Here is a 21,455-nt window from a genome sequence, read left to right on the forward strand (position 1 = left end):
CAGTGCGTAATTCCAAGAAAAGTAATGCGAATAGGAAGAAGGGAGTCGCACACAAGAGCTGAATGCAAAATCAAAACTGTATTAAACAAAGCCAAATAAAGTAAATTAAACCGACAGACAAGGGACAAACATTTCGGGTCTAGCGCATCGCCAGTGTTCCCAGGTTGGAAAAAAAACAGGAATTCCTAATAATTCAGGAAATATGAAATGTATTCTTATTAAGACTGCAGGAGAACATGATAGTGTCTTGGTCGTACCTGTGAAACGGCACATGCTTCATCTGGGTTCTCCAGCCGCAGCAGAGAAAACTCGATCAATACTTTACAGGCCGCCGCTACCGACAGCAACTGATTTCTAGGGACTGCAAGGCAAGATGAAACACAAGACGCGTTACAACAACAACATCACATTTCTGGCTGTATCGACTCGTATTTGTGTAGAAGTTTATTACACACGAGATATGTTACAACAACATCACATTTCTGGCTGCATCGACTCATATTTGTGTAGATGTTTAGTAGGCTACTGATACATGGAAATATATAGCCTACAACATCAGTTGACTGAAAACATGGAATTATCTAAAACATCTCATATTAGCATCTTGCTTAATATGAGTTATAGATAATTTACAATAATAGAATCTTGGGCTGCTTTTAGTGGGCAACCAGAAAATGTCCACATATGGACAAAACGAGACAAGCAATAGAATCAGAAGCACGAGGGGGTGAGGGATACATACTTTGTCCACACACGGTGGTGATGTAATGTGCAGAGAGGGCCACGAATGATGAGTAGAAGGGCTCATACTGTTTGTCATGGTGTAGAATCTCCGATTCACTACAACAGATAAGTTAAACAAACATCACATGCAGGCCTAGCATCTTTCAAATGCAATCAGGACAACAGAAAAGGTTCATAATGCATGTCAATACATGCAAATACGTTGCAGAAATTATCAATAAAAGGCCGATTAAAAAGGACTAAACGATTGGAAGTGGTATTATTACACTGCATTTCAAAAATGTCTCTAGAATATATGATAACATGTCAGCCAATCCTTCAATTGCCCACAACGTACGTTAGTCCAAAAATACCGAATGTGTCTATGCCTTTAAGTATCTTTACTATTTATTTTATTTTTAAGTTCTCTCGGTGTACAGAAATGATTTATGAATCCATTGGCGTGCATGGTTGTATATCAAAGAGCCACTACCGGCTCATCTGGCTTTAGAAACAGACAATGTAAATCGCAATTTAACCAAAACTGCAGCTGCCAAATGTAATTGCAATCTCGACGACAGCAAATAAGTAGGTTAGTCAAACAACAGAGTGCAACAGGGGTCAGCAGATACTCAAAACTTCACGGACACATCAAGTGCCAATCAAATAGGAAATACTAATTTGATCCCCTTGGTACTAGCAACACAAGTTGACAGGTGATGCTGCATACCTCAGTCAGTGCACTTTACACAAGAGAGCAAACAACAAACTCAACACTTGGGAAGATGACAGATGGTTTCGCTTTCATGAACTAGAAACTGACAAGGCAACAACCCCTCCTTGCACCATTTTTGTCACTCCCAAACAGATTGCTAGAATGGCTAAGGAGTTAGCTTACTGTAACCAGACATTTAGCTCTCTCGGTAAGGTTAGCTTCGCTAGCTATTTACATGCTAGCTATTTTGATGGCCAGCTAGCTAGTTAGTTGCTGATTTGATGTCTTTCTTCATGATTTGACAGGAACCATTGGGCAAATATTCGCTTCCTATTTACAATGCTAAGTCTTTATTGGCCATAGTATGAAGTCAAATACACAACAGACTATTACAACATCATAAATTCGGCCTGATGATGAAGCAGATTCTTGTGTAGCATCCGAGCTAGTCCGCTATGGACAAGCTAGCATACGATAGCCAAAAGCTATCAAGTTGCTAACTAGCAATGCTAGCCAGCTCACGGGCAAATTTCTTTCAGTTTTTGTGACTGGACGTTTATTTGACATCAAGACATGGCCATATCTGACCTGTTAATGATGGATCCTATAAGCTGAGGTAGCTCTTTCGTTTCAAAAGCCGTGTACGACGCTGATAAAAGCGGCCGTACAGCTGCGGTCCACTCAGGTTCTCCATCTCCTCCACTCGACGCCATCTTGAGATTCTGTATTAGAAAATCCAAGGCAGGAAATGAGGTTAATCACCACACGCAAAATAACAGGAAGTATCGTCATTAAAATGTGTTGTCAGAAAAAAAATGACGTTTAATAATGATGACGTCTTCGACTTCAATTTTCCAATTTCGTGCTGGTTTGTTTTCTCTTCAGCTACAAGTAGTGTCAAATATTCACCATCACCAGGTACCTAACCTACTGGCTACTGCACACCCTCTCACCAGCCCTGACCCAGTTATACCATTTCTCCATTGAGAGTATGGCCTGGGCCTACTGTCAATGCAGTTCTCACATGAGAGTCTGCTACTGTAGTTTGGGTGTTGCACTTGAGAACTTAAAGAATACAAATAAAATTGCATATCCATCCATGCATATATATCCATATAGCACAATATCACAATTATACAGTTGACTCAAAGTGCTCTGGAGCCAATACGGCACCAATTAATGGCCCAGTGTTCAGATGAAAAAAGTGCTCTCCACCACCTCCAAACTCCAAACAAAACAAACAAACAAAAAACAATGAATATGTCATACAGTGGGTGTGTCAAGTCAAGTCAAGTCAGCTTTTATTGTCACTTTCTTCATATGCACAAGTCATAGAAGGGAAATTAAATTACGTTTTCTCTCTATACCATGCCAGGACATAGACATATACAGGACTGACATTTTTACAGACTGAAGTGCAAGACCGGCAACAGTGATGGACTGGTAACAATAAGTGGTCAATAATAAATACAGTACAAGTTAACATTTAACATGTAACATTTAACATTGAACATGTAACAGAAGATAAGATAATAATATAGAATGTAGACATTACAACAATAGAAATAATAACAGTGATATAGCCATATTAACAGTAGGCCTATAATAACAATAGTTATATAAAGTAGTAGATGGGGTAGCAGCATTGTAGAAGCATGTTGTTGTGGGGTAGTGCAGGTTCAGTCCAATAGTGGAATACAAAAAAGTCAGGGCAGAGAGTGCAGGTAGGTGATCAGAGAGTGCAGGTAGGTGCAGTCACATGGAGCAGTTCCATAGGTTGTGTGTGTGCATGTGTGTGTGTGTGAGAGAGAGAGAGAGAGAGAGAGAGAGAGAGAGAGAGAGAGAGAGAGAGAGAGAGAGAGAGAGAGAGAGAGAGAGAGAGAGAGAGAGAGAGAGAGAGAGAGAGAGAGAGAGAGAGAGAGATGGTCTTAGCTTCCTGACTGCCTGGTGGCTGGGTCAGACCGGGTGGGGGGGGGGGGGGGGGGGCACTGGCATGATTCAGCTTACGCAGGAAGTAGAGGCGTTGTTGAGCTTTCTTGACCAGTGATGCAGTGTTGCAGTATACCACCATACAATTTAATTAGATCAAATTTTCACTCAGTAACCAAGGTCATCCAGCTCAGTTTGCCCTCTAGGGCTCGAAACTACAACCTCACTGCTGCTGCTGGATTCCATTACACAGGCAACTCAAGAGCATCATGATCAACATAAACAAGGCATGGATTTGTTGTTATGACAATGTCAAAGAATTCATCATTGAAAACACATTTAGTTTACAGTCAGCCAAGCAACCAAACTATAAAATATTTTCCTGTTCTAGTGAGGCCCAGAAAGTATGGTTAGATGCATGAAATTTACATTTCAGTTCATTTAAGATTTAATGAAGAAAGCCATGTGCAGCACCTATCATGTTCATGGTTATATTCCAGATAAATATTAACACAATAGAAAGACAAGAAAATTAGAGGTTAAAATCTGCCTTTATTTTCTTCTGGTACATTCCAGCAATAAAATCAAAAGTGATTTTCCAAAAACTGCACCGTTTACTTAGGGAAACATGGATATCTTTTTATTCCATAAAATTAATTGCATTTATTATTATAAACCTACTTTCTCCAAATTGAGTTTATAAAAGGCTTTCATTAGTCATTTTATATAGTACATCAACTTTGAAGCATTACCAACATTATATATTAAACACACAAAAAGACCATCTGTGTGTGCAATTATGTATGTTTTAAGCGATCTTGAAAGCATCATAAATACTATTTACACACACAAAGATGTTCCATAGGGGAAACCATGACCGTTCATAGCATAGGTTTTTAAGACAAGAAACAAACAAACAAAAACATCCAGTGCATCAGACCAAACGGTCAAGACAAATTACTTCAGCTCATCTCATCTTTAAAAAAAAAAAAAAATTACATCAAATTAGCCTCTAACAACAAATGCAAAAGTAACATAAATATCAATTCAAGATAACTTCTACGGAAGTTCTCCATCTACTCCGGAAGACATCCCCCGTACCAGTTCCATAAAATAATCACTAAAAACAAAACAAATATAAACAAACAAACAAAAACAATAGACACAACATGTCAAAAATCCTTGGTTCTATATTCTGGAACAACAGAATCTTGTGAGGATCTTTTATCCATGTCATGCACACAAGAGCACCACACCCTCTTTCCCCTCTTTTGTACCCTTTTTACGTTGCATGTTTTTTTTTAATTGTCCTGTGAGGAAGGTACTCGTGTTGTGTCCATGTTGAATGTCAAAACAGTGCATCTTGAAAGGCACAAGACACATGAACGTAAATAAACATCAATGTAGGCTCATTGAAAAAGGTGTAAAAAAAAAAGAAAAAAAAAAGTATCTAACAAACCATGGACTGGCATTAAGGTGTTAAGTGTCTCCCATACGCATAAGCCATCCGTCAAGAGACATCATTCGAAATGCAGTCAAGTCCACAAGTAAGCCCTGTTCGTAATCACAATCATCAACACACATTAGTCCTTCTTCTTGCAGCGTTCAGATGTGCCTCTGTAAGTCTCCAGGCATTGGAACCACATAATTGACAAATGACTTGAGGGCCCTAGTGGCAGTGCCTATGCACACACAGGAAGTGGCTGGCAACTTTTTTTTTCTACCTCCATGCTCGGTTGAGGAGCTTGACCTCGGCGAGCCTCTTGCTGATCATGGTGGCGAAGAAGAGCCCCAGCAGCACGCTGCTGATGAGCACGTAGTCATAGTCGTCCTTCAGTACGTCGAACTGTTTGGACGGGTACACGCGCGTCTGGAAGAGGTCCAGCCCATAGGCCACCACCTGTAGACAAAGGGGAACATGAGGTCGCATGTCACCTTATTGTAGATCAGTGGTTCTCAACGTTTTTTTAGCCGGTATAATGTTGCATTCCAGGCCCAATCCAAACTAGAGAGACATGGAACTTCTCCGATTAGAATCATTCCAGCTCCTACCTCAAAGCGTTCCAGGCAGTTGAAGTGGGAGTTTTACAATCATAGCAACCACGATTTTAACTGAGCTGGGAGGAGAGTCGGTTCCCCCCAATTTGCTAGTATGAGGTACCCCTTCGACTGGCGTTTCAGTGCACTTTTTTTTAGTCACTTGTCCCACTATGTAGTTTGGATTGGGTCTGGAAGGGGGCATACGCATCATCCAGTAGCACATAATCATATGGCACTCATAAGACACTGTTTTCATGGAAACAGGTAGTAGTTTATACCCGTTCCTAGGGCTGCACGATTATGGAAAAAATCATAATCACGATTATTTTGGTCAAAATCATAATCACGATTAGTAATCTCGATTATTGGTTTTTGCAGATTTTTTTGAAAATTATAACAAGATGAAATATAACCAAGAATGAATTACATACGGGATGAGCAAAATAAAATGAATTGTACAATTTATGTAAAGGCAATAGCATGAAACTTAAGTGGACAGATTTCTGGCCAGAAACACCAGCCTGAGTGTCAGTATGTTCTGGCTTCAAGGACGCTCTCAAAAGTCGGTCACTATTGCCACGATTAAATCACGATTAAAATCATGAGTTCGATTTCACTACTTTATCACGATTTTGATTATTTTTCGATTAATTGTGCAGCCCTACCCGTTCCCTTTCAAAATGGAAGCTGCTTGGCGTAATTGTGGGAAAGGCTAATTAACTGAATGTATCCAGTTACTAATGCAGACTTACCAGGCATGTAGACTCCAGACCAGAGGGGGCAGTGAATATTCCTCGCACTCTTGACACAGTTTGGTTGTAGTTTATGAACCATTCAGTTCGAATGGGCAACTCCGGTGCATATGGAATCAGATTCTCCTCCCTGAAAGGCACATCCAATATTCGTTAGAACATTAATCTTCGCACTCAAAGATTATTGTCGAAAAGCTGAAAAGTTATATGAAAATACATTCTATTCAGTGGCCTGTGGTCATAATAGAGAAGATACTTTAACATCTTTAGGGAAATTAAGGAAATGAGCTTTGCAGGAGATTCAGGCTGTTATGATGTTACTTCGCCTTGTAATGCATCATGTCTCACCTGCTTTGCTCAAGGTTCCCTTCAGGTCTCCTGGGGTCAAGGTACATCTTTGGTAAGGACAGGATGCCACCTGATGGAAGCCCCACTGGAAACAGAGGTACAAACAAAACAAAAACTCACCAGAATTAGAGAATTAGAATATTTTATAAGTATACTGTATTCCCATATTGTATTGTAGGATGTTGCATTGCATAACACACATGATAGAGTAGGATATGTACAGTACTTAAAGTGATACTGTCCCATTTTTGGAAATAAGCTTATTCTACACCTCACCTTGAGTTAAATAATAGGGTTTTACCATTCTCCTGTTCTTTCAACCGTTCTCTGGGTATGGCAGTGCAAATTTTACCTTTATGCTAGCAGTTAACATTGAGTCCTATGAGACCAGCTGACGGCTAACTGGTCTCATAGGACTCAATGCTAATTGCTAGCTTGGAGGTAAAATTTGCACTGCCGTAAATATCTAAAAGAAAATAAATAAATAAATAAATAAAATTATTTTACTCCCAACATTTATCTGCATGACTTAGTGTTGTGTTCGGGAGGGCTGTGCTGTGCTGTGCTGTGCTGTGCTGTGCTGTGCTGTGCTGTGCTGTGCTGTGCTGTGCTGTGCTGTGCTGTGCTGTGCTCACCCAGCAGGTGTCGGCTGGTGATGCCCTTCTCCGTGAGGGTGGCCTCCAGGGTGCTGATGGCGGAGGGGAAGATGTAGGACTGCTGCAGCACGTGGGGCGGGTGGGGCCGGTCCAGCGAGCTGAACACTGTGCTGTTGTACAGCTCCATGCCCTCAAACAACTCCAGCACAGAAAACTCCACACGACGCGCCTTGACGTTCCAGTACTCATACTGTTTGGATGAGAGGGGGGGAATAACAGAAAACTCAATCCTTGCTTTTCCACACTTCACCCATCAACTCCCACTGTACCATTGTCATGTCATTGCATGCAAAATACTGCACATCAATCGTAAAAAAAAAATCACCAATAGAACTGAAATCATACCACAAACAAATTGTATCTTTAATAGAGTAAACTTTACTAGTATTTAAATAGTATTTTCTTTTATGTCAGCTTACCACCACCCAGTTCTCAGAGTGCACGAAGTGTACGGGTCCCCGCGCCTTCCTCTGCACGGCCTCGTGGATGATGCGTCCCGTCACCCCGTCGATGAGGAAGATGCCCACAAAGCTGCGCTCCTGGTGGGAGTCCGTGCTCTCCGTGATCACCGCCAGCAGGTTGGGGTTCAGGTACTGACCAAGGGGAAAAAAACAGAAACAGGCATTTGTAACATGCCCGTGCTGCAAACTGCCATCTGTAAGCATCCAATGACTACAAATGGTCATCACTAGTCAGGCTGTGCCCTCCTAGTGACGCAACACTTTCAGCGTTGCAACGAGTCAGGTCAAGAGCAATGCAAGTACTTTCTGAGTTCCCGAAAATAAGGGAACTCCTCCTGCTTTGTCGGTAAGCAAACAACTATAAGCAAACAAAGGGAGGCGGGTCAACCATGTCGTTTGGGAAATGTTAATTGTTATGCTCTTGGTCAGACCAAGTCTCGAAGAGATTTGAACGTCGACGATAATCAGGCTAGGTCATCACTGCTTCTGGCCCGTGCCGGGCATTCCAGATGGTTACAAGTCGATCACAAAGTGTAGTCATTAAATTGTAGATTCCCCCAGTAATTGTAATAGTTTTGCTGTGTTTTACAGTTGAATTTCCAGGAGCTCAGTTCCGTGCGTCCTACTCCTTCATGACGCAACCGGAACTCCCGACAACTGGCAACTTTTGCTACATTCCAGGTTTACTCTAAAGGTTTTAACAAAAAAAACTTGTGCTTTGATCTGCTTGGTCAGTGTCATCATTATGGTTGAAGCCCACAATTGAGCACAAAATAAAACAGTCAGAAACCGTAGGTGAATAGGACAGAGGGTGCATTCCAATATGCAACCTTGCATCCTCCACTTGTGCTTGTGGCCTCACGTTTTGCTGATGCCCCTCCTCCATGGAGAAAACAATTAAGTGTCCCCACCAGGGCTCTAAATTAACGTTTCCCACCAGCAGCCAATTTGGCTAGTAGACATTTTTTCTTACCAGCCAAACAGAAGTTCAACTAGCCATTTTTTAATCTTGCCAAAATAGGCTATGCGTTAGGCTAGTTGTGTTTTTTTTTTAAATTATTATTATGGTTATTTTATTCAAATTTCCACAACACATTAACACTATAGGCCTACATACTAGGTCTATAATAAGCATATTATATATACTTTTTTAAACTTTACCTTAACCTTATTTTTACCTCTGAAAACAATGAATCACCAGCCACACACAACAGACCTTTAAACCAAACACTAGAAAACCTCACACTCCAAGGAGGGAGAAGAGATGAGATGAAAAGAAGAGGAGAGGTCAACACAAACGCACGCACGCACGCACGCACGCACGCACGCACGCACGCACGCACGCACACACGCACACACGCACACACGCACACACCAATAATGGATATGATGTCATGTGTGCCTATTGTGTGTTTATGTGGCCTACAGTATGATGCTATAGGCACCATTATTTCCTCCAGGAGCTCTTCTCTACCATGCGCAACAAAATAACAAGAAGCCTACGCTATGTTTAACTAAAAGCAAATAATATCACGGAAATGTTCGCTTCCTTTGTTACTTCCATAGTGTACGTAGCGAACGTAGCCTACTCGCACGGGCATAAGGTCTGCCCTTCTTTCCGATGGCATGGGCTTTCCAACTTAGTTGCGCCAGGACTTAAAACATTTCAGAAGACAACTGACAGCTACGCTCACACTACTCTGACAGCCCGTTCTCCTCCTCTGCCCTTGTCGCTATTTCGTTCCACAACACTCCTGTTATTGAAACTCTTCTGTCAGGTCCTCGCAGCTTAAAAAGTCAGCCTGTTAGAGCAAGGTGTGTCGGTGTCGGTGAATGCTAATAGTAACAGTAGGCCTAATAGTTACGTTAAAAGTTGAGGAGCGAAAGCGACAGGAGCAGGGGAGAGTTGCCTGTCAAAATAGTGTGAGCGCACAAGAGCTCTGAAATGCTTTTTGTCCTGACGCACGCAACAGCAGCACGGAGTGATGAACAGCTCACCGTGGGGTGGGGTCATGACGGGAGTGTTTATGGGTAATGTAGGAAATCTCGCCGTATCGTTGTCATACAAGCCGCCGTTTACCGTTCACAATTTACTGTAGGCTACTCGGGCGCTACTAGCCAAATGGGCGGGTAGGTATTTTTTTCCACCGGCCAAAATTAATTTTCACCCGTGTTTGGCGGGTTGGCGTGTGTTAATTTAGAGCCCTGGTCCCCACTGTCAGCCTAGCCAAAACATTTTTGGGGGACTATTCTTCATTCACCATCCAGTTTGCAAATGAGAATATGACTTAACAATTGAGTTTTTGCGAGATATTGAAATATAATGCTGTTGTCAGTGATGTCATCACAACATATTACTTCCTGGTACGAGGCCACAAGCGCAAGTGGAGGAGGCAAGGTTGCATATTGGAACGGCCCTTGAGTTCCAGCAAAATCTCACCTTGTAGAGCACACTACGGTCTCCCATGACACGCCCCTGCGAGTGAACATGCTCGTTGGGCCGCTTCCCTTTCACCGCCACGATCTTCTGCACCTCCACAGGGATGACCACCTCCCAGATCAGCTCTGTGGACAGGTCCTGCGCAAAACACAAGGTCACAGAATATCACACAGAGTCACATAACATCAGTCAAGGTCTCAGAAGGTCACACGAGAGGTCAGATTGTACAGTCAACAACACAGTTACTATTGGATTGTATGGAGACGCTTTGGTGCGCACTGTTGGGTCATTTCACATGAAAGCACATACTTTGGGATTAATGTATACGATGTCCTAACATCTTAACCAAAACTTTCTTAGTCCGTTTCTCCCTTAATATTAGGGCCAGATTCATGCAAATGCAGTTCTGGGGTTCTAACTTACTAAGGCACGAAAAGATTTATAAAAATATGTGCCTATTGGGCCTCAAAGTGTCTGATTATATAGTTGGTGTAGGGTCGTTTCATGTGAAATCAGTGCTAAATGTTTTACCTTGCGGAGGCGGAAGCCGGATAGTCTCCCCTGGCTGGAGTCCACCAGGTAGAAGTAGATAGAGGAGGCTGCCTCCTGAAGCTGCTGCAGCACATTCTTATTGGACGGGAAGGCTGTGACCTGGAAAGATGATGCAACAAGAACATTAACTAAATGAGATCAATTCTCTTTAAAAAAAAGAATTACATTACATTTGGAAGACGCTTTTCGACCAAGTGACTAACGATCGAGGATTGTAGATATGAGTTCACGTTTATCGTTACGATTGTCCTGATTACAGTATTCTTCAATTAATATATACAGACAAGTCAGTCACTAAATTCACCTTATATTGGTCATCGATGAGCAGAAGGATTTTCCCATAGTCCTGATCCATCAGGGGCAAAAGCAGCGACTGAAGCACTGGTCGCGGCAAAGTTGGTAGGCTGATTTGACTCTTCTTTCCAAAAATGGGATTGAACACATGAAGGGATGCCAGACCCGTCTCCTAAAGATGAAAACGAAACAAATTATCAGGGCGATCAAGCATGAAACAGACTCATACAATACTGCCTCATAAAGGCAAAGTGCAGTAACTACAGTGCCCTCCATAATTATTGGCACCCCTGGTTGAGATGTGTTTTTTAGCTTCCAATTATTTCATTTTTTTTCTAAATAATATGGGACCTTAATGGAAAAAAAGAGAAAAATCCAACCTTCAATACAAGTGCATTTATTCAGTGGGGAAAAAATCCCATATAAAGAAATAATTATTTGACATCAAATAATGTGTGTCACAATTATTAGCACCCCTGGTGTTAATATTTTGTACAACCCCCTTTTGCCAACAAAACAGCACCTAATCTTCTCCTATAATGTTTCACAAGATGGGAAAAGACAGAAAGAGGGATCTTCAGCCATTCCTCTTTGCAGAATCTCTCTAAATCATCCAGAGACCTGGGTCCTCTCCTCTGTACTCTCCTCTTCAGCTCACCCCACAGGTTCTCAATGGGGTTGAGGTCAGGGGACTGAGATGGCCATGGGAGGAGCTTGATTGTGTGTCTGGTGAACCATTTCTGTGTAGATTTGGCCATATGTTTAGGGTCATTGTCTTGCTGAAAGACCCAGTGACGACCCAGCTTCAGCTTTCGGGCAGAGGGCAACAGATTTTGATTTAAAATGTCCTGGTTTTTCAAAGCATTCATGATGCCATGCACCCTAACAAGGTTCCCAGGGCCTTTGGAAGCGAAACAGCCCCACAGCATCACTGACCCACCCCCATACTTCACAGTGGGTATGAGGTGCTTTTCAGCATGCGCATCTTTCGTGGTACGCCAGACCCACTTAGAGTGTTTGTTGCCAAAAAGCTCAATATTGGTCTCATCTGACCAAAGCACACGGTCCCAGTTGAAACCGCTTGGCGAACTCCAGACGCTTGCGTTTATGATTGTGAGTGAGGAAAGGTTTTCTCCGTGCATGCCTCCCAAACAGCTTGTTGGCGTGTAGACAGCACCTGATGGTTGATTTGGAGACTTTGTGACCCCAGGATGCTACCATTTGTTGTAATTCTGTAACAGTGAGCTTTGGAGATCTTTTGATTTCCCTTACCATCCTCCTCACTGTGCGTGGTGGCAAAATAAACTTGGGTCCTCGTCCAGGCTTGTTTACCACTGTTCCAGTTGTTTTGAACTTCTTAATTATTCCTCTCACAGTGGATATGGGCAGCTGCAGTTGAGTGGCAATCTTCTTGTAGCCTCTGCCTGACCTGTGAAGGTCGACGCACATCTGCGTCACTTGTATGCTGTGTTCCTTTGTCTTTCCCATGTTTAAGAGTGGATAAGAGAAATGGCCTCGGTGTCACGTCATATTTATACCCCAGGGAAACAGGAAGTGATGAATTACTAATTAAATGTTCCTACATACTCTGCTAAACTTTGTAAACTACTGTAGAAATGACAGAAATGCTTCAATTATATTTATTTCCTGGGAATTGTTAAGGGTGCCAATAATTGTGGAACAGGTGATTTAATGAAAAATAATTATTTTTTAGTCAGGGATTTTTTTTTTTTCTTACAATTCATTTGAGTTGAAGGCTACATTTTCCTACAATTTTCAGTGTGACAGTATTCTTCTGCAATAAACACTGAATTTATTTTAAGGCTTTTAACACATCTCAACCAGGGGTGCCAATAATTATGGAGGGCACTGTATGTCAACATTGAAGCTGAGAAAAAGGCCTTTAAAGTATTGGTATTAGGTTGGATATTGCAGTTACTGCAAATTTAACAGAAATATCTCTAAAACGGGATACATTTGGGCATCCAGGCTTTGACACAAGATAGAGCAATGAAGACCATATTCAGTCAAAACTCAATTTTGACAAAAGATGTAGTTATTGCATTTTGCCACTTTTGTATGGCAGAATACCATGACACATTTTGGCTTGCATGCATTTGGCAGGGCATCGGGTTACAGTTGAAAATTGAAAATAAAGTTTGCTTGCATTAATGAAGGGCATGCTGCCCGAAATGTCACATTAAATGAAAAGAAACGGGAGCCTGGTGTGCAGATTTTATTTTCAATTTTAACGTGACTTCTGGTCATGCACTCAGAATATTTTTGAGACGGATGTGCGTGCTTTTTTCTTTACTGAACATCGGGTTACAGTTAGTTACCTGATCCTTGACTAGCAGGGTGCACTGAGGTGGGTGCGGGAAGTGTGCAGTGGTGCGCTGCACCATCAGTTTAAAGGCTGAGTTGGGCTGGATGTTCTCCAGGTAGTGTTTCCACAGGATGCTTCCGGATTTGCTGTCGATACCAAAGAGCTGCGGGAGGCAGGCGATCAGGTTTGGGTTTAAAAATAGAAGTGAGACGAATGAACCCACTTAACACTCAGACTGACTGCTGATAACAAATGAAATACGGTACATCAACACATGCCACATCAGAGTTCGTTCTGCCCTCTTCTTGCACCAAACAGGAAATTTATTTTGATTTCATTCACCTGTACAATGACACATTTTTTAATTTTGTATGCCTTTTTTAACATCTGCTAGAAGCTACAACAACCTACTGGTTCAAACTCAACTTACTTAAGTTTCTTGTCCTTGGAACACGACACATCATAAATTCTGATTTTATTGCATTGATACTGTCACAGAATTGGCCATCAAAAGGCTCTGCTGGAAGCTGCACTCCCATGAACCACCACAATTGATTCTTGAACTTAACTCACTTTTCCAGAAGCTGTCACCATGACCATCATCTTCTGCAGGTTGAACTCGTCCCGAGAGAGCGTCTCGATGGTGATTTCGTTCTTCACCTGACTGCGGGGCTTGCGGGCGTCGTAGAAAAGCTTCCACAGGTGGCCAATCCATGACTGTAACAGGATGAGCTGGGAGGACAGGCGCTTCAGCACCATGGCAAGAAGGCCATCTGGACAGTGACAACAGCAGAGGATACATATGAGACTCATGACAGATGGACAGACGGACAGATGCAAGCGCAGCTTCGATAGGTGCGTTCAGGCCGACAGAGAACCGTGCCGGTGCCTGTTACCGAACCTAATCTCAAACCAGCTGGTGTGTTCATGGCGCAAGTCTGAGCATTCGGGGACTGCATTCGCAAAAGTTAGTTCGCAATGCAAACCGAAAAAGAATAGTCTTTTTTTCTCTGCGAACCATGACGACAATGCAGACGTCGGCAAGTTCATCCAGGTAACAAATAGTCACACACGGAAAAGTGCAGAGCCTGGTAAGAACCAGGTAAGCGCTTTAGTTCCCAGCATAACTGGGGCGGGTACGGAGCGGGCACCGTTCTGATCGGCCTGAAAACAGTAAACGTGTCCATCAATGTTTCCCATACATAGACCATTCTGTGGTACAGCACCACAACGGTGGGGTGGTGCACCACACAAATGCTACTAGGTCTGTGGGAAAACACATTCCACTAATTCCATTCAACACTATCCAGAAATCAATGCCGGGTACTGAGTGTTAAAAAAAAAACAACACCCAGTCACAATTTTGATCAAACCAGCTCTGATTGTTTGTTGATCTCATCAAGAAGAGCACTCGAGACAAGCAGATCAGTGAAGTAAACTTGGTGCTGATCCGTGAGGGAAAACATGCCAATATTTCTACTTCCTGTAGCCAGGATGGATACAGGTCTATGCTCAAATCCAATCATTCAGAACCAGTACAATACCCAAGAAGAGTTCAACGGCACGGCCACAAGCACTACTATACACATTAAGGCTGCACAATATATTGAAAATGTATCGAAATCAAGCAATATCAAGAGTGGCGATATATACGTATCGCTAAAATGACTTCATTATCGCGAACAAGTAAAACATTTCTCTGCAGTCCAGTCACTTGCTGAATGTCAACAAATGCACAAGAAGCCTGCCATGACCAAAACCACCCCCCCCACACACACACACACAGACGTTCTAAATATCGTTATCAAGGTATTGCATGCTGTTATCGAGCATCAATTTTTTTTCTGATATCATGCAGCTCTACTACACATACAGTATTTGTCAACATGCCAGGCAGATTCTTCTTGAATTCAGAAACATGCATATGTTGCTACGGCAACGGGAGCCACAAAACCCATCAGCTTGGAGTACTGAAGTCTTAAAAGTGAAGAGTAAGGCAGAACAAACAAACAAACAAACAAAATAAACAACACACACAGGATCGGAAAGTTAAGAAGGAAGCGTTTCAATTTACCTTGAATGGCTGGATCCAAAATGCAGCGGTTAGAAAAAGGCAAAGAAAATAGACATGAAACATGAAGGGAGGGAAGGGACAGACAAGCAAAAAGCGAAGCATAGAACAAAAAAAGTACGGCTGAAAATGGTAGACATGTAGAAAAGCGCACAGCAGTCTAGGCGTACAGACACCATTTCACAAACCAATGGATTATTACCATGTAGTGATGTCACATTAAAAGTCAGTAGAGGCTGTTTATGAGACACATGCTAGAATTAAGGCTGACAATATTAGAAATGAGCCAATCAAATTGTACTCTTTTACCTCAAATATTTTCATAAATGATATGTGATGTTTTCCTATGCAATCAGGAGTACATGTATTTGTTTGAATAAAATAAATGGGTGTCATTTGGGTGATAACGCAACAAGTACACAATCTTCTTCACATGAATTTGATCAGGCTATGCACTGTACATCAGCTGAAGTTTTTTTACTCATTGAGTAGCCACAAAGACAGGAGTGTTTGAATAACTTGTTGGTAACACTTTACTTTACGGTACAGTAATTACTGTGTACTTTCTACGTAACAACAGGGTAACAGAGAGGAGTTACATGGTATCTAATGGGTAAAAAAGGGGGTAGTTACAAAGTAAATACCATGTAATACACATATCCCAAGAATTACTATGAAACTACTGCATATGTTCTAACCATCTAATCATACATCTTCTCTCTGTTACCCTGTTGTTACCCATTTAATGGTATTTACTTTGTTTAGAGTTATACTTTACCAGCTTTCTTTCCAAACTCTCCCTCGAGCTCAGCCTGGGTTCCCGTTAGCGGCAAGTCAACCATTTCCATGGTAACCACCTCAGCCAACGCCTCTTCCCTTGACCACACCACTCGACCTGAAAGGACAAAATGTCATAAGTGATCCCATGATGATGTACCGATTAGACAAATGCAAACATATTCAGCTACTCAAGAAGTGCATTTTGTGAATTCCAAGTACAGTCGTATACAGTATGTGTGCCTACCAGGCTGTTGTAAGAAGGTGAGCGCAAAGTCTTCTGTCTGCACCATGGCTCTGTAGCCCACAGAATCATCTTTCTTCAAAAAGGCCTGAATGTACAGCTGAGAGAGAAAGAGAGAGAGAGAGAGAGAGAAAATATTACATTACATAACACTTAACTGAGAAAAAAAATTCAAAGTGACTTACAATTATTCAGCTACAGGGTATTGGTTAGTTACAGTCCGTAAAGCAATGTGGGGATAGGTGCCTTGCTCAAGGGCACTTCAGCCATGGATGTTGGTGTAGGGAGAGGTAAGGATGGAATTCTAACCTGCATCCCTCTGATCTTAAGTCCACCTCCCTAATCACTATGCCACGTTTGCCCCAGTATCTGCATTTAATGCTTGGCATTTTCTATCTTCTGTCATCCATCTATCTACCTTCTTTTGCAAATCAATATTTCACTGGTAGTCTAACAGTCTACTAGTAGACTAATCTAGGAATGGATGACTACTTCTGAATGACTGCATCAAAATTGACACTACTCACGTTACTTGGTTTCCCACCATTGGGCTCCAGGTGGAAAATGACAGTGGTGTCCAGCAGTCTTCGGCCCGTGTCAATGGTGAAGAGATTGATGCTGCATGCCTGGAAAAGTTAAGAGAGTCAGAGAGGTAGAATGTTGAGGTTTGTAATGGCATGTGAACCTAGATAACCTACTACTAGGAAAAACTAACATTGATTATCCGAATATGTGATCAGGAATACACAAAAGTATGGCTCTTCAACGGAAGGTGAGGCCAAACTTACAGTCTCGTTTTTGGGCGTCATGACTCCGGCTACCGTCTTCTCCCCACTGGTAGCGAATGCAGCAAGCCTTGACTGCAAAGATAAAAAAAAAACTGTAAATAATAAGTCCTCAGCATGCCATCTCTTGTAATCCTCCACTTCACTTCACTTCACTTCACTTCACTGGTCCTCTAGTACGACCAGTACAGTGACGCAGATGTACACAGTGGAGAAAACAAGTTGATGCCTGAAATTCCTAAACGTGTCCAACACAATATTTCCCAATACCACAATTGATTTTGGAGCACGAGTGTCGTGAATCAGACTGCACAGTGTATGTGTGTGTGTGTGTGTGTGTGTGTGTGTGTGTGTGTGTGTGTGTGTGTTTATTGTCATTATCTTACGATATTATTTAGTTTAACTGCACATTGAAGACTGGTCAAACGCAATTTCAAACTTCTGTGCTAACCCCATTACATTTTTCGACAATAAAGTACAGTTCACTTGATTTGAATTACCGGTTTGAAGTCCCTGAGGGTGGTGATGATGCCGTTGTCGTTGAGGTTCAGCAGGATGTGGTGCTCAGGCCCCAGCTGCAGGAAGAAGGAAGCCAGGGGAGGGTGCGCAGGGTTGGGCTGGGTGGCAGTGAGCACGGGCTGGAAACCGGCAGCCACTTCCAGGTCCAGAGACTATTGGCAGACAGACAACACAATCACATTAAAAAAACTGCACCACCAGAATTGATAATGAACCTGCCAACCGGCAAAATGCTGGTAAAACTGCTTGTAACAATTTCAGCCTCACTAGCCAGGTAAAAGAAAATGGAAAACAAAGCTTTGGCTGGCGGAAAGGCTTAATGACTGGGGAAAACCACTTGCCATAGTGGCGGTGAGCAAAAAAGTAAATGTCAAGCCCTGCATACATAGAAATACAAACATGAAATACATTACTATTTGGCTTAGCAGGGGAAAAAATGTCATAAGGCATAATTGTTGAAAGAATAATAAGAGGTGCCACCCTCCACCAAACAAATGTCTGTACGTGCACAAGCACAACCGCGTGCGCGCACGCACACACAAACACACGCACACACCTGCAAGAGGATTTGGTTCATGTCAGCCATTGTTTCTGAGTTGAGTGGCAGAGTGTAGAGGGACATGGTGATTGGGTCTACGCAAAGCAGGACACCCTCTCCCACCACCACACAGCTCTCCTCCAGACTGGACATCCATGGGGCCTCCACTGAGGTCTAGTGAACATCATAGATAGAGTCAGATGATGGTGATTCACTGTCCTACACAACACTCACATATTTTTTTCTTTAATTATACATTTCTTTTTAGGCTAATTTAGACTTAATTGAGAGGACAGTCGAAGATGGTGATAGGAAATGAGTGGGGGAGAGAGATGGGGAAGGATCTTGAGTCGGAATACAGGAATACAACCCGGGTTCCCGGCTTTATGGAACGAAAATCCCCACACTTACTTCATCTACACACAAAAATAACAATCGATAATTCCCAAAAAAGCAAAAGGAGCATTTATTTACCTGCTTCATAATTTCTCCATCTTCAATATTGTATGCGATAACAACGATGTGGGAATTAGGGACAACACCCAGGACCAAGACCTCTCCTTGACCGTCTGAGTATACAGTTTGATACTGTACCGTGTCACTGGCGAATGACAAATGCAAATTAATTATTATAGTGTATATTTTTTTTGGTCATTTTCAGAAATCACTGCTGTAAAGAACAAAAACACAGAAATGTGTCTAATACACAAAGTACAGTGTGGTATACCTGTCGGGGAGGTTTTCAATCCACTTCTGGTGGCCATTGGAGAGATAGTGGAATGAAATGGCTGATTGTTTGATGACAGCCACATATTTCACGTGGTCTTGAACGCCAACAAATGCTGCAGTCAGAAAACTGGGGAAAAAAGGGAAGACATGTTTCAATTAACCCCCTGCACATATTGATCTTGGAATAATATGGTTGCAATGTAGATTGAAGACTGAATAGATAAATGGCTGTTCGCTCACTTTCCAGGGTCCAACACGACTTCCCAGTTCAGACCCCCAATATTGGTTTCCCAGCAACGCATGAGGCGTCCGTTTCCAACAACCACAACAGCATCTGAGCGTTACACACAATGTAAACATCAGAGTTATTTTTTTCTTCTCTAAGTTATTTTTTTCATTTTATTCATTCATTGGCATGATGAAGTTTCGACCTTGCAGTCTTCCTCAGATTCAACCTGAGGAAGAACACACGGTTGAGACGTCATCATGCCAAACTGAGGCAGACCGCAAGGGCGAGACGTCATCATGCCAATGAATGAATAAAAAGGAAAAAAAGAAATTGAGGAACAAAAAATAGAAAGGAGTGTGTGAACATTTTTTTTTCTCCAAAAAACGTATTTGTTCAGCACCAGGGATTGTGCCCAAGCACAGCTACAACGTGAAATTATTAGGTGTCAAAACCGACCTACCTTGCCCATGGACAAGAAGAGTGTCTATGTTTCCCTCTGGTCCAGTTTTATCCACATGCCTCCAGACTGCACCGAAGAAGAAGAAGAAGAAGAAGAAGAAGAAGAAGAAGAAGAAGAAGAAGAAGAAGAAGAAGAAGAAGAAGAAGAAGAAGAAACTGTCATTATGCTAACCTTACATAAAATGTCCTGTATTCATACACAATCTATGCTTGTAATAGATGCTGGGATAGGCCTGATATACAATGAAAGCACCTCAGGGAGGGTAGGTGAACAACAAAAATTGACAGGGAGGGACAAAATAGGGGGAACGCAATACTCACATAATTCCCCTGTTCTGGAGTTCAACGAGGCAAATATATTCTGTTCTGTTGCGACCAAGAGCTTCTTTGATGCTTGGGAATGAGTCTCAAAGAAGGCGAATCGCACATTGCCCACGTACTGCTGCCTCCTGTAATGCAGTCAGGTTTAGGCAGGTTAGAAGCAGTGGTCGAAAGAAATCATATCAGTGTTTTACAGATCGAAATGATACCGATATACCCTACTTCACGGCTAAGTATAGATCTGTGGTTGCTATCTACAGGAAAGGAAATGGACTTATGTGTGATGTTAGCAATGCAGCTAACGTTATATGTGTGGTGTCACTGTCACAAGCACATTCACTACAACAATAAATGATGACAAAGGCACGTACAAACCCTTTCCGATAACGACTCGATGGAGTACATTTCACACGTTAGAAACCACGACTGATGCCAGGAAGCAACTGATGGGGGATGCTCGGCAGTTTTGACATTGAGCGAATAGCAGGCTAATACAGCTCTAAGCTAACCCAGTCTATCGACATGGCTTTACTCCGTTTGAAATGTCATATCTGGCATTATATTATAACTAGACAAAATGTCACTGTATGACGCCTAGCTTCTGTGCTCACAATATGTCCTGCAATTATGAGCGCAGTGCGATGTTTCATTTACTGATTTAAACCGGCTTTAGCCTAATTAGCTGATAAGACAAGCTAGTTTCAATGAATGGTGAGCTACATATTGACATTTCATACCACTGCATCAGGAAATACTCAAGGATTTTACAACATGGAGGATACTTGCCAATCAAACTTTCCCACTTGATCTTCAAACACAGCGTCGGTACATTGTAGTAAATACAGACAGACTGCAAACCCATACTTTAACCAAGACATGTTGCAACTGTACAGTGCAGTGCTGTCTGTCTTAACTCCCAGAATTCCTTGCGCAGAAAGCATACGCTTTACTAACAGCATCTTCAAAGGCAGAATCCGACGAGGTTAGAATGGGATGTGGTAGGTTACACTGTAGCCCGCTGTACACTGGATTATAACAAACTAACTTCATTGGGGACATAGTAGATGATACAGTAGCCTAGGTTTATTTCAAAGTAGCCACAATTTCATGCAGGCTATTATAACACAATCAGGGTTGGTTTTAATTAGCCTGTAAATGTGGTCTGCCAGAATAGAAATGTGATTGGCATAGACAACTTAATTTCTAAAGTAGCCTAGATCACATATTCCAATCCCTGATTAGTTAAAAGAGGTAGGCATATAACTGCTGCCTATGGACAGGTGCAAGCTGTATGCTTGAGCTCTGAACCAGCAGGTGGCAATGTTATACAGCATATTTTCCATCAAGTCATGAATGGCATTGGCTTAAAAAAAATGAACTTCCAAAATGAACTTGTAAAAAATATAAAGAAACAGTGACGAAATTGTTGCTCATGTGAAGGGAAAATAAATAAACCACCTGAAAATATTTTATAGGTCACTTTTTCCCAATTTTTTTTTAAAAATAACCTGAAATATGTTGATGCAATTACAGATAGCCTAAATACA

At 42.0% G+C, this 21,455-nt stretch overlaps 2 protein-coding genes across 18 annotated transcripts in view; both read right to left on the reverse strand.

Annotated features, from left to right (window-relative positions):
* The window catches only part of ubr4 (ubiquitin protein ligase E3 component n-recognin 4), a 106,398-nt gene extending 104,230 nt beyond the window's left edge, over positions 1-2,168 (reverse strand). For all 17 annotated transcript variants that reach the window (XM_063208449.1, XM_063208446.1, XM_063208444.1 and 14 more), the window contains exons 1-3: positions 2,027-2,168; positions 743-840; positions 258-361 (exon numbers count right to left, since the gene is read on the reverse strand). In XM_063208449.1, coding sequence (XP_063064519.1) covers positions 258-361; positions 743-840; positions 2,027-2,151 — 327 coding nt within the window. In that variant the 5' untranslated portion in view covers positions 2,152-2,168. The remainder of the gene's footprint in view (positions 1-257; positions 362-742; positions 841-2,026) is intronic.
* Positions 2,169-3,899: 1,731 nt separating this feature from the next.
* Positions 3,900-20,825, reverse strand: emc1 (ER membrane protein complex subunit 1). Its single transcript, XM_063208450.1, has 22 exons — positions 20,695-20,825; positions 19,909-20,036; positions 19,589-19,654; positions 19,140-19,233; positions 18,898-19,026; positions 18,645-18,771; positions 18,189-18,344; positions 17,614-17,784; positions 17,117-17,188; positions 16,856-16,954; positions 16,332-16,428; positions 16,086-16,202; positions 13,810-14,009; positions 13,250-13,399; positions 10,921-11,082; positions 10,596-10,715; positions 10,065-10,202; positions 7,583-7,756; positions 7,143-7,353; positions 6,508-6,592; positions 6,160-6,289; positions 3,900-5,267 (listed from the first exon to the last, which is right to left on the reverse strand). Exons 1-22 carry the CDS (start codon positions 20,784-20,786, stop codon positions 5,088-5,090), a joined length of 2,898 nt encoding a protein of 965 aa, XP_063064520.1. The 5' UTR covers positions 20,787-20,825; the 3' UTR covers positions 3,900-5,087.
* Between the last annotated feature and the right edge of the window lie 630 nt (positions 20,826-21,455).

This window comes from Engraulis encrasicolus, chromosome 10 (genome assembly GCF_034702125.1).
Source record: "Engraulis encrasicolus isolate BLACKSEA-1 chromosome 10, IST_EnEncr_1.0, whole genome shotgun sequence".
NCBI lineage: Eukaryota > Metazoa > Chordata > Actinopteri > Clupeiformes > Engraulidae > Engraulis > Engraulis encrasicolus.

Bases quoted from the DNA above. Each gene is read 5' to 3' on its own strand.
- emc1 (XM_063208450.1), bottom strand. From the start codon at position 20,786: ATGTCTTGGTTAAAGTATGGGTTTGCAGTCTGTCTGTATTTACTACAA. The intron at 19,655-19,908 runs GTGAGTATTGCG...TCTTCGGTGCAG, and splicing joins CTCCAGAACAGGGGAATTAT to TCTGGAGGCATGTGGATAAA. The intron at 11,083-13,249 runs GTAACTAACTGT...TTTCATCTTTAG, and splicing joins CCCTGCTAGTCAAGGATCAG to GAGACGGGTCTGGCATCCCT.